General features: G+C 43.4%; 1 protein-coding gene across 1 annotated transcript; it reads left to right on the top strand.

Moving 5' to 3' along the window:
* Positions 1-47: 47 nt before the first annotated feature.
* On the top strand, positions 48-10,331 carry ADCK2 (aarF domain containing kinase 2). The gene is made up of 8 exons (XM_072145250.1): positions 48-1,159; positions 2,583-2,729; positions 3,077-3,205; positions 3,464-3,559; positions 4,202-4,453; positions 4,559-4,687; positions 8,749-8,802; positions 10,039-10,331. Exons 1-8 carry the CDS (start codon positions 263-265, stop codon positions 10,177-10,179), a joined length of 1,845 nt encoding a protein of 614 aa, XP_072001351.1. The 5' UTR covers positions 48-262; the 3' UTR covers positions 10,180-10,331.
* Positions 10,332-14,464: the final 4,133 nt, after the last annotated feature.

Below are 14,464 nucleotides of genomic sequence, written 5' to 3'. Positions count from 1 at the left end.
TCTCCCGAAGCGGCGCGGCATCTATAGGGTTAACGCGAGCTGCCTCGGTCACGTGTGGAGGAGGAGCTGGGGGCGTGGCTTCCCCCTGCACTGTCAGTCACCTCTCCGGTGCGTTTCTGGGCTCTGGCTCTTCCCTGTGTGTGTGTGTGGCGTCACGTGACATTCCCCGCCGCGCGCCGGGTGATTGACAGGCGATCTTGCTGGTCGGTGTGTGTGTGTCTGGCAGCTGTGGCCATGCTGTGGCTGTAGTCCTTCCTGTACAATGTCTCCTGTGCTGTCACTGAGGGCTGGAGCCGCTCTGTCCTCCAGGTTGTCCCTGTGTGTGAGCTCCAGGGATGTGTCTGGCTGGAGGAGATCCGTCACATTTCGGAGACTCAGGTGCTCAGACGTGAAGACGCTGTCGCGGATCACCTTGTGGTGCTGGGGCCTGAAATATGTCACGTCCGAAACGCGTTGTGAGAACCTACTCCAGAAGGAAGACCCGGGGCGGAAGCTTCAGATCTCTGGACCATCGGTGGTTCCTCAGAAGCCACCACAGACCTTCCTCCGCCGAATCGACTTTGCTATTCGCGTGGGGGTCCGCTTTTTCATCCTACTTTGCAAATTCGGACCCCTCCTAATAGTCTTCCCCTTCACGTTCCTCTCGAGGGGTCTGAATTCTCTTTGGCTTTGTCTCTTGTTGAAGGCCACCGAGTCGTCCGGACCGGCGTGCGTTAAGCTCGGCCAATGGGCCAGCACTAGACGCGACCTCTTCTCGGAGGAGTTCTGTGACGCGTTTTCGAAATTACACGTCAAGGTGGCTCCGCACCCCTGGGAATACACGGAGCTGTGTCTTAGGAGAGCCTTCGGGAATGGCTATGGTCATGTGTTGAGGTTCTCCAGTAGGGATCCGGTGGGATCTGGTTGTGTGGCTCAGGTTTATAAGGCACATTTGGACTTATCCATGATTCGGAATATGGAATCTCAGTCTCTCGTAGAGACCATGGAGAGGGACTCCGCCTATGAAGCTTGGGAGGTACCAGGACTTCAAGGGATTTTTGGACATCTGAGGACCAGGAGCAAACCTGAACAAGGTTCTCCAAGGAATGCTGATCCGATACCTTCTCCGATAAGAGGATCAGAGGAAGATTCCGATCACTTAGTCCAAGTGGCGGTAAAAGTAATGACATCAAAGTCTACACGACTTCTATTTTTAATTTAAAGGGATTTTGTTGGGGGGGGGGGTCAAAAAGTTACAATTGGAATTGTAGAAATCTATTATCCATCAAATTTTTTTTTTATTAAAGGGATTGTCCACTAATTACAACTTGATTCCAGTATTCATAAAACTGGATTCACTGGTTCTCTCCATATGAGTTTCCCTGCAGTGCCTCCGCAGGGGATTTGAAGTATTACACCACCTCACTAGAACTTGAATGCCCATACTACACATAGATAGGATGGGTTGACGTCTTTTGGGTGCCGAGATGCCCAAACTCAACATGGCCACTATATAGTGTAGGTAGCTGAGAACCGATGAGCGTAGTTGCTAGGTTTTTGACCCCCAACTGATTCAATCTTGATGACCTTACTAGTGGTCATCAAGTTCCTGGAAAACCCCTTTAAATTCTATTTGAACCAGTCTCCGGCTTCACTGGGGAACATAAAATAGATTTGACCGGTGTCTAGCTGCCGACTTGTGGTTCTACTAACATCCGGGCCTTTCTTTTAAGACCTAACGATGGCAACTAGTTTCTCAGACTACACTGTGTGCCGTCGTAGTCAGAGACACGCCTCCTCGTTCTCAAATATTTCAGCATTACTAATGAGAAGGAGTTTTTCACATTAAGGTACGGAGATTGTCTCAGATCTATCTCCCGATATCAATGTTGTTACATCCGAGAGCGGGAGGGAGTGTCTGACTACCACTGTGCAATATGTAGTCAGCGAAGAGAGCCCCAGAAATTTTTGGCACAAATTAACTTGCCTGCAAAAATTAGGTTTAGGCTTTTAGAGCGACATGTGACGTAGAGGGGGGCACTATTACGTACAATATATTTGAGCCAGGTTATTACACTAGGTGATCAGAGGGGGCGCTATTTTGTAGTTATAGGACATTTTTTTAATTTCTTTTGTGTTCTAGTGGGGGTTTTGTCCAGTTTTCCTGGTCTGTACTGCTTGGTCTCTCTCGACAAACTGGAAGTAACCCCTTCATCCAGTGATTGGCCATAGTGTTACCCTGACTTTATGGCATATGGGTGCCCTATAGGGGGGGCACTTGCTCACTTATTGGTCTACTAACCCAAGATGTGCACTTTATTAATAAAGGGGAGTGTCTAACATTGTGTCTAGGCTAGTCTGATAATTTTTAAATGCAGGGGGCGTGTCTGACTACAAATGCGCACACTATGTAGTCTGGTTGTCAAACCTCGAAACGAAGTATCATTTTTCAGCTGAAGGGGATATGTCTGGTTTGTCGGAACTTCTGTTAAAATTGTTTGTCTTTGACAAGACACGCCCCCCCCCCCCCTATTTATTTTGTTTGTATCCACTTGTTACCCTTGCCATTTGGTAGAGATCTGTGAATCCAACCTTGTTACTAGGTCCTGCATCCAGGTCTTGGCCAACAAGTAAAGATGGACCTTCTCATCATGAAGACCTGGAGTAAGCTACTAAGTCTGATCCCTGGATTCCGGTGGTTGAGTCTGACCGAAATTGTGGAAGAGTTTGAGAAATTAATGACCCAACAAGTAAGTTCTATACGTGTTACACAGGTTTTAATGGTATATAGTTGGTTCTTCGTGGGTGGGTACCGTTGGCCTCAGGTCTGTCCATGTCGGCAGGTCAGAGCAGTAGATCACTGAGTTGATGACCAGGTTTTGGATTCGTGTTAGTCTGTGAGATTTTTCCGTTATCATTGTTGAAGAGCAGGTGGGAGTGTCTGACTACAAATGCAAACTATGTAGTCTGAGAAGGGAAAGCAGCTCCAGAAATTTGTGGCACAAACAGTACACCGATTCGGTGACCGACCACAATCTTTTTAGTACCAACCACGGACAAAGATTTTCACAAGTTTTTTGGGGGGATTTTTCTCCAGATCGATCTACGTTTTGAAGCCAGAAATTTAGAAACGTTTCAGAAAAAGTTTGAAAAAATGGATTTTATAAAGTTTCCCTCTCCCCTGCGACCCTTTGTGACCAGGAACATCTTGGTGGAGACTTTCGAGGTGAGAGTGGTCTTACATTTGTGCTATTTTTAATATATATTTGTTGAAATCTTGCTGTTGTCTAAGTGGGAACTTGGCAGGAAGTGTTTGATTATCCTGCAGCACCCCCACAGGCGAAGTGAAGTACTGCACGCTCACTTTCATAATGTATGGGCAAGTTGGGTCCTCCAGAGAGTGAAATACTCTTTGTAGACCCTCTTGCCCTCCCCGAGCTCTTAAAAATAGGTTTTCTTACTATATTGTTTGACCTTTTATTAGGACGGAGAACCATTGTCCCATTACCTGCAGGAAACGGGCTCAGCTCCGATCAAGCGACGGATCGCAGCTATGGGAGTGGACATGTTACTGAAGATGGTAGGACCCTTCTCTGTCGTAAACTTTTACCATTTTACGGAGGACCTTTTCTAAGCCTCTTAGAAGGTGCGGTATGCCAAAAGACCCCCCCACTGATCACGAGAACGGGGGTCCGTTGAAGCCCCGTTGCGCCCCAAAAGAATGGAGCGGCAGGTCTGATGTTTTCGTGATATGTGGGGGTCCCATTACTGAGACCCTCCACTGGTCAACAACAGGACTTGGCTGGACAACCCCTTTAAAGGGAACCAGATTTTACCCCATTTACCCCCCCCCCCCCTTAGATCGGGGATGAAATTTACTTTTTAGAATTTCCTATTTTATGTGACATCTCAACTGTTAAAAAAAAAATCTCCTTCAAAGTCATGTGATAATGAGCAGAGAAGAGTCATATTCTACCGGAGATGAGTCAAGGTTAGAGGCTGGAAGAAGACCGTCACTTTAGATGCCTATATCTTAGCCTCTATAGCAGCTAGCACCATGGTTCTGGTATCAGTTTAAAGAAGAAAATGTTATCTATCTGTGAGCTACAGAACCAGAGATATGGGAAGGTGACTTCATAGTTGGGAATGCAAGAAAAAGTGGCAAAATTGGTAACGGCAGTAAGTTTTTGGATTTTTCCATGCATTCCTTCTTTCCCTTCAGGTTTTTGTGGATAATTTTGTCCATGCGGATCTCCACCCTGGTAATATCCTTGTGCAAGGAGTTTCGGAGTTCTCCCCCAGGCACAGTGACCAGACCACCCTGGTGGACATGTGTGACACTCTGATAGTGGACGTCCGGCCCAGCCGCTGTCCTCTCAGGTTGGTCTTGCTGGATGCCGGGATTGTGGCTGAGCTACAGGAAAAAGATCTAGAAAACTTCCGCTCCGTGTTTACTGCGGTGGTACTGGGGCAGGTAAGTGGGTAGGAATGACAGCACTTTCTGTCTGGTTTGTAGAGTTCCCCTTTAACAAAGGGTAGTGGTCACCGAGGTTTGTAATGTTCTGATTGGTTCCCACAGGGGGAGACGGTGGCGGAGCTGATCCTACATCACGCCAGAGCCAATCAGTGTGTGGATGTGGAGACCTTCAAATCCCAAATGGCGGAGTTGGTGAACGAGGCCAGGAGGAATACCGTATCTCTCGGGAAGGTGAGGAAACAGGTGTTCATTTTGCCCACAGCACCCCTAGAGGTGAATTGAAGCATTACAGTATAATTATAAAAAAGCAACTGCAGGGAGAACTTATACAAACCCCAGACCTATCATAAGATTTATAGATCCCAAAGTGGACGATTTACATGCTCACAGACCCCAGACCGGACACTATAAACACAGATCCAAGACCGGACACTATAAACACTCACAGACCCCAGACCCGACACTATAAACATTCACAGACACCAGACCCGACACTATAAACATTCACAGACCCCAGACCCGACACTATAAACACTCACAGACCCCAGACCCGACACTATAAACATTCACAGACCCGACACTATAAACACTCACAGACCCGACACTATAAACACTCACAGACCCCAGACCGGACACTATAAACACTCATAGACTCCAGACCGGACACTATAAACACTCACAGACCCCAGACCCGACACTATAAACACTCACAGACCCCAGACCCGACACTATAAACACTCATAGACTCCAGACCGGACACTATAAACACTCATAGACTCCAGACCGGACACTATAAACACTCACAGACCCCAGACCGGACACTATAAACACTCATAGACTCCAGACCGGACACTATAAACACTCACAGACCCCAGACCCGACACTATAAACACTCACAGACCCCAGACCCGACACTATAAACACTCATAGACTCCAGACCGGACACTATAAACACTCACAGACCCCAGACCCGACACTATAAACACTCACAGACCCCAGACCCGACACTATAAACACTCATAGACCCCAGACCGGACACTATAAACACTCACAGACCCCAGACCGGACACTATAAACACTCATAGACTCCAGACCGGACACTATAAACACTCACAGACCCCAGACCCGACACTATAAACACTCATAGACCTTAGACCCGACACTATAAACACTCACAGACCCCAGACCGGACACTATAAACATTCACAGACCCCATACCGGACACTATAAACTCTCACAGACCCCAGACTGGACACTATAAACACTCATAGACCCCAGACCGGACACTATAAACACTCACAGACCCAAGACCGGACACTATAAACACTCATAGACCCCAGACCCGACACTATAAACACTCATAGACCCCAGACCGGACACTATAAACATTCACAGACCCCAGACCCGACACTATAAACACTCACAGACCCGACACTATAAACACTCACAGACCCGACACTATAAACACTCACAGACCCCAGACCGGACACTATAAACACTCACAGACCCCAGACCGGACACTATAAACACTCACAGACCCCAGACCGGACACTATAAACACTCATAGACCCCAGTCCGGACACTATAAACACTCACAGACCCCAGACCGGACACTATAAACACTCATAGACCCCAGACCGGACACTATAAACATTCACAGACCCCAAACCGGACACTATAAACACAGATCCCAGACGGGACACTATAAACACTCACAGACCCCAGACCCGACACTATAAACATGCACAGACCCCAGACCCGACACTATAAACACTCATAGACCCCAGACCGGACACTATAAACACTCACAGACTCCAGACCGGACACTATAAACACTCATAGACCCCAGACCGGACACTATAAACATTCACAGACCCCAGACCGGACACTATAAACACTCATAGACCCCAGACCCGACACTATAAACTCTCACAGACCCCAGACCCGACACTATAAACACTCACAGACCCCAGACCGGACACTATAAACACTCACAGACCCCAGACCGGACACTATAAACACTCATAGACCCCAGACCCGACACTATAAACACTCACAGACCCCAGACCGGACACTATAAACATTCACAGACCCCAGACCCGACACTATAAACATTCACAGACCCCAGACCCGACACTATAAACACTCACAGACCCGACACTATAAACACTCACAGACCCCAGACCCGACACTATGAACACTCACAGACCCCAGACCCGACACTATAAACACTCACAGACCCCAGACCGGACACTATAAACATTCACAGACCCCAGACCCGACACTATAAACATTCACAGACCCCAGACCGGACACTATAAACACTCATAGACCCCAGACCCGACACTATAAACACTCACAGACCCCAGACCGGACACTATAAACATTCACAGACCCCAGACCGGACACTATAAACATTCACAGACCCCAGACCCGACACTATAAACACTCACAGACCCGACACTATAAACACTCACAGACCCCAGACCCGACACTATGAACACTCACAGACCCCAGACCCGACACTATAAACACTCACAGACCCCAGACCGGACACTATAAACATTCACAGACCCCAGACCCGACACTATAAACATTCACAGACCCCAGACCCGACACTATAAACACTCATAGACCCCAGACCGGGCAATATAAACACTCATAGACCCCAGACCGGGCAATATAAACACTCATAGACCCCAGACCGGGCAATATAAACACTCATAGACCCCAGACCGGGCAATATAAACACTCACAGACCCCAGACCGGGCAATATAAACACTCACAGACCCCAGACCGGGCAATATAAACACTCATAGACCCCAGACCGGGCAATATAAACACTCACAGACCCCAGACCGGGCAATATAAACACTCACAGACCCCAGACCGGACACTATAAACACTCACAGACCCCAGACCGGTCACTATAAACGCTAAGAGACTCCAGACTGGATGCTCTAAACATGCACAGACCCCAGACATGATGCTCTAAAATGTATACAGACACCAAAACCAATGGTGTAAACACTTATAGACCCCAAACTGAACGCTCTAAACACAGACCCCAGACCGGATGTTTTAAACACAGACCCCCTACTGGACACTCAAAACACTTACAGACCCCAGACATGATGCTCTGAACACTTATAGACTCCAGATTTTATGCTCTAAATCAATTTATAGACCCCAGACCGTACGCTCTAAACACTTACCGACCCTTCACTGTATGCTGTATATACTTACAGACCTCATACCGAACTCTCTAAACAATTACAGACCCCGAACAGGTCCATATACAAAAATCAGATCTTAAAGGGAACCTGTCACCAGGGACCTCATTTTCACTAAAGACCGGTAGCAAAAGCCCATTACAGCTGCATTGCAAATATGTCTTTCTGCTTTCACAATACAATTGTGTGTTATAACTTTCCTTGATCCCTTACAGGATCCTCTGTGTAGTCCCAGGGGTTGGGCTTTGGTTTGGATGCATTTCAAAAAACAACATGTGACTCAGCTCTCAGCCCCCACCTTTGTGCTCCTGTACAGCTCCTCCCTCCTGCTCCGTCACAGAGGTCACAGACTAGTGAGGTGACATCAGTGGGAGAGGGAGGAGCTGTACAGGAGCACAAAGGTGAGAGCTGAGGAGTCTGCAGCACAGACAAGTCACATGTTTTTTGAAATGCATCCAAACCAAAGCCCAACCCCTGGGACTACACAGAGGATTCTGTCAGGGTGCAAGGTAAGCTATAACACACAATTATATTGTAATGCAAATGCTTAGAGAAAGCAGAAAGGCAGATTTGCAATGTTCTCTAACCTCTGTAACCTGTCTTTAGTGAAAATGAGGTCCCTGATGACAGGTTCCCTTTAAACAAATATAGACCTCTAGAAAATACCACTTTAACTACAGAGCGCCAAGACACATCAATTAAGAAGACCCTTTATACTATACAGAGTATACAGAGCTTAAATGTGACCACATCAGGAATCCAGTCTAGCTGTAAAATAGGGACCTCTAGGCCAGACCATCCATAAAATACAGACCTCCTAAAAAAAAGTCAGACCCCAGACCATTATGTAAACTAGGGATCCATAGACCAAACTGTTATCACATACAGACCCAGCAAAGACCCTCGATAAAATAAAGACTAGACCCCCCCAAAAAATACAGACCCCAGACCGTCTTGAACCTATAGACCCTTCTTGTGCGCAGTGGTGGTGGTGGGGGGGGGTTGTGTGTAAATCTAAAATTAGCTAAAAAAAACCTTCTCTTTTAAATCCTCATCAGCTCCAGGTCGCAGCTTTGCTGTCTCGGGTTTTCCAGCTTCTGATGACACATAAGGTATAGTTTTTATTTTAAAATTTTTAATTTTTACATTTTTTTGGGGGATTCTCAAGAATGTGCACCACTCCATAGCAATAGGATATGTACGAGGGGTGTGTCCTCACACTGCTGTGCTGTTAGCTCTTTGCATCAAGGTCCATCCCTTCTGCTCAGAACCTGAAGTCTGTTACTACTGTAGAACAGGGAACGGGCTGTAGAACAGTTCAATGCAGAGGGCACAGCAGTGTGAATATAAAATCCTAGTTCACAGTCCTGCTGCTACTAACAACATACACAAAGGTCTGACTACACAACTCTCCAAGGACAGAGAGATGCAGAGAGCACAGCAGTGTGAGGAAACGCCCCCCAATTCTACAATCCTAGAATGTAAATTCATATATCACAGTCCTGCTGCTACTAACAACATACACTAAGATATGATCACACATCTCTCCAAGGACCGTACATACACTGGCTGCAGAGTGCACAGAAATGTGAGGAAACGCCCCCAATTCTACAATCCTGGAATGTACATCCATATATCACAGTCCTGCTGCTACTAACAACATACACACAGATATAATCACACATCTCTCCAAAGACCTTGCATACACTGGCTGCAGAGAGCACAGCAGTGTGAGGAAATGCCCCGAGTTCTACAATCCTGGAATATAAAGCCATAAATCACAGTCCTGCTGCTACTAACAACATACACAAAGATATAACACATCCTTCTAAGGACAATACATAACACTGGCTGGAGAGAGCACAGCAGAGTGAGGAAACACCCCCAATTCTACAATCCTGGAATGTAAATCCATATATCACAGTCCTGCTGCTACTAACAACATACACAAAGATATGATGACACATCCCTCCAAGGACAGTACATAACACTGGCTGCAGAGAGCACAGCAGTGTGAGGAAGCACTCTTAGTTCTACAACCCTTGAAAATAAATCCATAAATCACAGTCCTGCTGCTACTAACTACATACACAGAGCTACGATCACACATCTTTCCAAAGACCATACATAACACTGGCTGCAGAGAGCACATCAGTGTGAGGAAACACCCCTAGTTCTACAATCCTGGAATATAAATCTATAAATCACAGTCCTGCTGCTACTAACAACATACACAAAGATATGATTACACAGTTCTCCAGGGACATTAATCCTGCTGCTTTTTAATGGAGAACTTGGAGAGTAACAGAAATGATGAATTTATTATTTTATTTCTGATATTTTTCCAGGTGAAACTAGAAAGTAACTTTGCTTCTATCGTTTTTGCTATTTTGGTGTTGGAAGGACTTGGACGCTCTCTGGACCCGGAGATCGATATTCTGGAGGCCGCCAAGCCTCTGTTATTGAAGAGCGCCGCCTCTCTAATATAGACAATGGCGGGTGGTTGGAGGCGCTTGAGGTTTTTTTTTAACCTCTTGTTTTTTACGTGATGGTCTCGCTAAGGATCGCAGCCATGGAACATGTATTTCTCACCGATGATAAAGATGTTTTTATTAAAAAAATACAACGAATGAGCATTTAAGTGCAGCTTCACCCTTTTATTTGGGGGCACAGATACACTGTATGGAGAAATGGGATGGTCCCCAGCTCATAAAGAAGACCTGTCACCAAATTTTACCCCTCCCTGCTGGTAAAGGGTCAAGAGTCCTTTCCATATCACCTAAAATTATCCGATTACGCCACTTTTTATGATATGTAAATGAGCAGATATGAGTCAACTTCTGAAGAGAAGAGTCAACTTTTCTCCCCAGCTGCCAGTGAACTCCGCCTCCTTCTTTTGACTGACAGCTCTTTGTCTTTTCAAATCTCGACCTGAGCAGACAGGAAGTTTTCTCTGGTCTTTACCTAAACGCTTTCCTTGTCCTCACCATTTCATACTCCCTGCAGTGGGAGGGGCCACACTAGTGGGAGGGGCGAACACAGCCAAAAGGAGAAAATGTTTGGCTGCTGTGATTTTATGTGATTAGATACATACATGGGGTATGACTTTGCAAGTGTAACAGGACTTTATGTCACCCTAGTCACATGAAACGTTGCGGCATGGAACATGGGGCGGAGTTGATGGGAGTGGCATGCCGATCAGTACACGCCCCCCTTCTGATGCCAGGTAACATAAAAAGTTGATTTACAGGGATTTCACACACCCTGCGGTGGGTGGGGCCACACTGTAGTGGGAGGGGCGAACACAGCCAAAAGGAGAAAACATTTGGCTGCTGTGATTTCATGTGATTAGATATATACATGGGGTCTGACTTTGCAAATGTAACAGGACCTAATGTCACCCTAGTCACATGAAACGCTGAGAAGAGGCATGAAACGTGGGGAGGAGTGGATGAGAGTGGCATGCCGATCAGGACACGCCCCCCTCTGATGCCAGGTAACATAACATAAAGTTGATTTACGGGGATTTCACACACCCTGCAGTGGGAGGGGCCAAACTAGTGGGAGGGGCAAACACAGACGAAAGGAGAAACCGTTTGGCTGCTGTAATTTCATGTGATTAGATACATACATGGGGTTTGCAAATGTAGGAGAACCTTATGTCACTGTAGTCACATGAAATGCTGAAATTCCCTCATACATGGCGCATGTTTCATTGATATAATTACTGTTGTAATAAGGTGACATCAGGTTTTTTATCACCTTCATTATACAATAATCAAGGTAATTAGGTAGAACATAAAGTATATTGCTTGGAATAAAACCTTATAACACAAAAAAACTGAAATAAATTGAAAACATACAAAACACTAGGCAGTAAGTGGGTTGAAAATTAAAATGAAAGGAATAACATTTGTTGAGTGCGTCCATGACTGACACGGAGACATTAGTGTAATGTCTTCTCCCTATATAAGGAGATATTAGTGTAATGTCTTCTCCCTATATAAGGAGATATTAGTGTAATGTCTTCTCCCTATATAAGGAGATATTAGTGTAATGTCTTCTCCCTATATAAGGAGATATTAGTGTAATGTCCTCTACCTCATATAAGAAGATATTAGTGTAATGTCTTCTACCTCATATAAGGAGATATTAGTGTAATGTCCTCTACCTCATATAAGGAGATATTAGTGTAATGTCCTCTACCTCATATAAGGAGATATTAGTGTAATGTCTTCTCCCTATATAAGGAGATATTAGTGTAATGTCTTCTCCCTATATAAGGAGATATTAGTGTAATGTCTTCTACCTCATATAAGAAGATATTAGTGTAATGTCTTCTCCCTCATATAAGGAGATATTAGTATAATATATTCTACCTCATATAAGAAGATATTAGTGTAATGTCCTCTACCTCATATAAGGAGATATTAGTGTAATGTCTTCTACCTCATATAAGGAGATATTAGTGTAATGTCCTCTATCTCATATAAGGAGATATTAGTGTAATGTCCTTTCCCTCATATAAGGAGATATTAGTGTAATGTCTTCTACCTCATATAAGGAGATATTAGTGTAATGTCTTCTACCTCATATAAGGAGATATTAGTGTAATGTCTTCTCCCTCATATAAGGAGATATTAGTGTAATGTCTTCTCCCTCATATAAGGAGATATTAGTGTAATGTCTTCTCCCTCATATAAGGAGATATTAGTATAATATATTCTACCTCATATAAGAAGATATTAGTGTAATGTCCTCTACCTCATATAAGGAGATATTAGTGTAATGTCCTCCACCTCATATAAGGAGATATTAGTGTAATGTATTCTACCTCATATAAGGAGATATTAGTGTAATGTCTTCTACCTCATATAAGGAGATATTAGTGTAATGTCCTCTATCTCATATAAGGAGATATTAGTGTAATGTCTTCTACCTCATATAAGGAGATATTAGTGTAATGTCCTCTACCTCATATAAGGAGATATTAGTGTAATGTCCTCCACCTCATATAAGGAGATATTAGTGTAATGTATTCTACCTCATATAAGGAGATATTAGTGTAATGTCTTCTACCTCATATAAGGAGATATTAGTGTAATGTCCTCTATCTCATATAAGGAGATATTAGTGTAATGTCCTCTCCCTCATATAAGGAGATATTAGTGTAATGTCTTCTACCTCATATAAGGAGATATTAGTGTAATGTCTTCTACCTCATATAAGGAGATATTAGTGTAATGTCTTCAACCTCATATAAGGAGATATTAGTGTAATGTCTTCAACCTCATATAAGGAGATATTAGTGTAATGTCTTCTCCCTCATATAAGGAGATATTAGTGTAATGTCCTTTACCTCATATAAGGAGATATTAGTGTAATGTCTTCAACCTCATATAAGGAGATACTAGTGTAATGTATTCTACCTCATATAAGGAGATACTAGTGTAATGTATTCTACCTCATATAAGGAGATATTAGTGTAATGTCTTCTACCTCATATAAGGAGATATTAGTGTAATGTCTTCAACCTCATATAAGGAGATATTAGTGTAATGTCTTCTACCTCATATAAGGAGATATTAGTGTAATGTCTTCTACCTCATATAAGGAGATATTAGTGTAATGTCTTCTCCCTCATATAAGGAAATATTAGTGTAATGTCTTCTCCCTCATATAAGGAGATATTAGTGTAATGTCCTCTACCTCATATAAGGAGATATTAGTGTAATGTCCTCTACCTCATATAAGGAGATATTAGTGTAATGTCTTCTACCTCATATAAGGAGATATTACTGTAATGTCTTCTACCTCATATAAGGAGATATTAGTGTAATGTCTTCTCCCTCATATAAGGAGATATTAGTGTAATGTCTTCTCCCTCATATAAGGAGATATTAGTGTAATGTCTTCTACCTCATATAAGGAGATATTAGTGTAATGTCCTCTACCTCATATAAGGAGATATTAGTGTAATGTCTTCTCCCTCATATAAGGAGATATTAGTATAATATATTCTACCTCATATAAGAAGATATTAGTGTAATGTCTTCTCCCTCATATAAGGAGATATTAGTGTAATGTCCTCTACCTCATATAAGGAGATATTAGTGTAATGTCTTCTACCTCATATAAGGAGATATTACTGTAATGTCTTCTACCTCATATAAGGAGATATTAGTGTAATGTCTTCTCCCTCATATAAGGAGATATTAGTGTAATGTCTTCTCCCTCATATAAGGAGATATTAGTGTAATGTCTTCTACCTCATATAAGGAGATATTAGTGTAATGTCCTCTACCTCATATAAGGAGATATTAGTGTAATGTCCTCTACCTCATATAAGGAGATATTAGTATAATATATTCTACCTCATATAAGAAGATATTAGTGTAATGTCCTCTACCTCATATAAGGAGATATTAGTATAATATATTCTACCTCATATAAGGAGATATTAGTGTAATGTCCTCTACCTCATATAAGGAGATATTAGTGTAATGTCCTCTACCTCATATAAGGAGATATTAGTGAATAGTCTTTTACCTCATATAAGGAGATATTAGTGTAATGTCTTCTCCCTCATATAAGGAGATATTAGTGTAATGTCTTCTCCCTCATATAAGGAGATATTAGTGTAATGTCTTCTCCCTCATATAAGGAGATATTAGTGTAATGTCCTCTACCTCATATAAGGAGATATTAGTGTAATGTCTTCTCCCTCATATAAGGAGATATTAGTGTAATGTCTCCTACCTCATATAAGGAGAT

Source organism: Engystomops pustulosus, chromosome 4 (assembly GCF_040894005.1).
Source record: "Engystomops pustulosus chromosome 4, aEngPut4.maternal, whole genome shotgun sequence".
NCBI lineage: Eukaryota > Metazoa > Chordata > Amphibia > Anura > Leptodactylidae > Engystomops > Engystomops pustulosus.
This window is presented reverse-complemented; position numbering and strand designations above follow the sequence as displayed.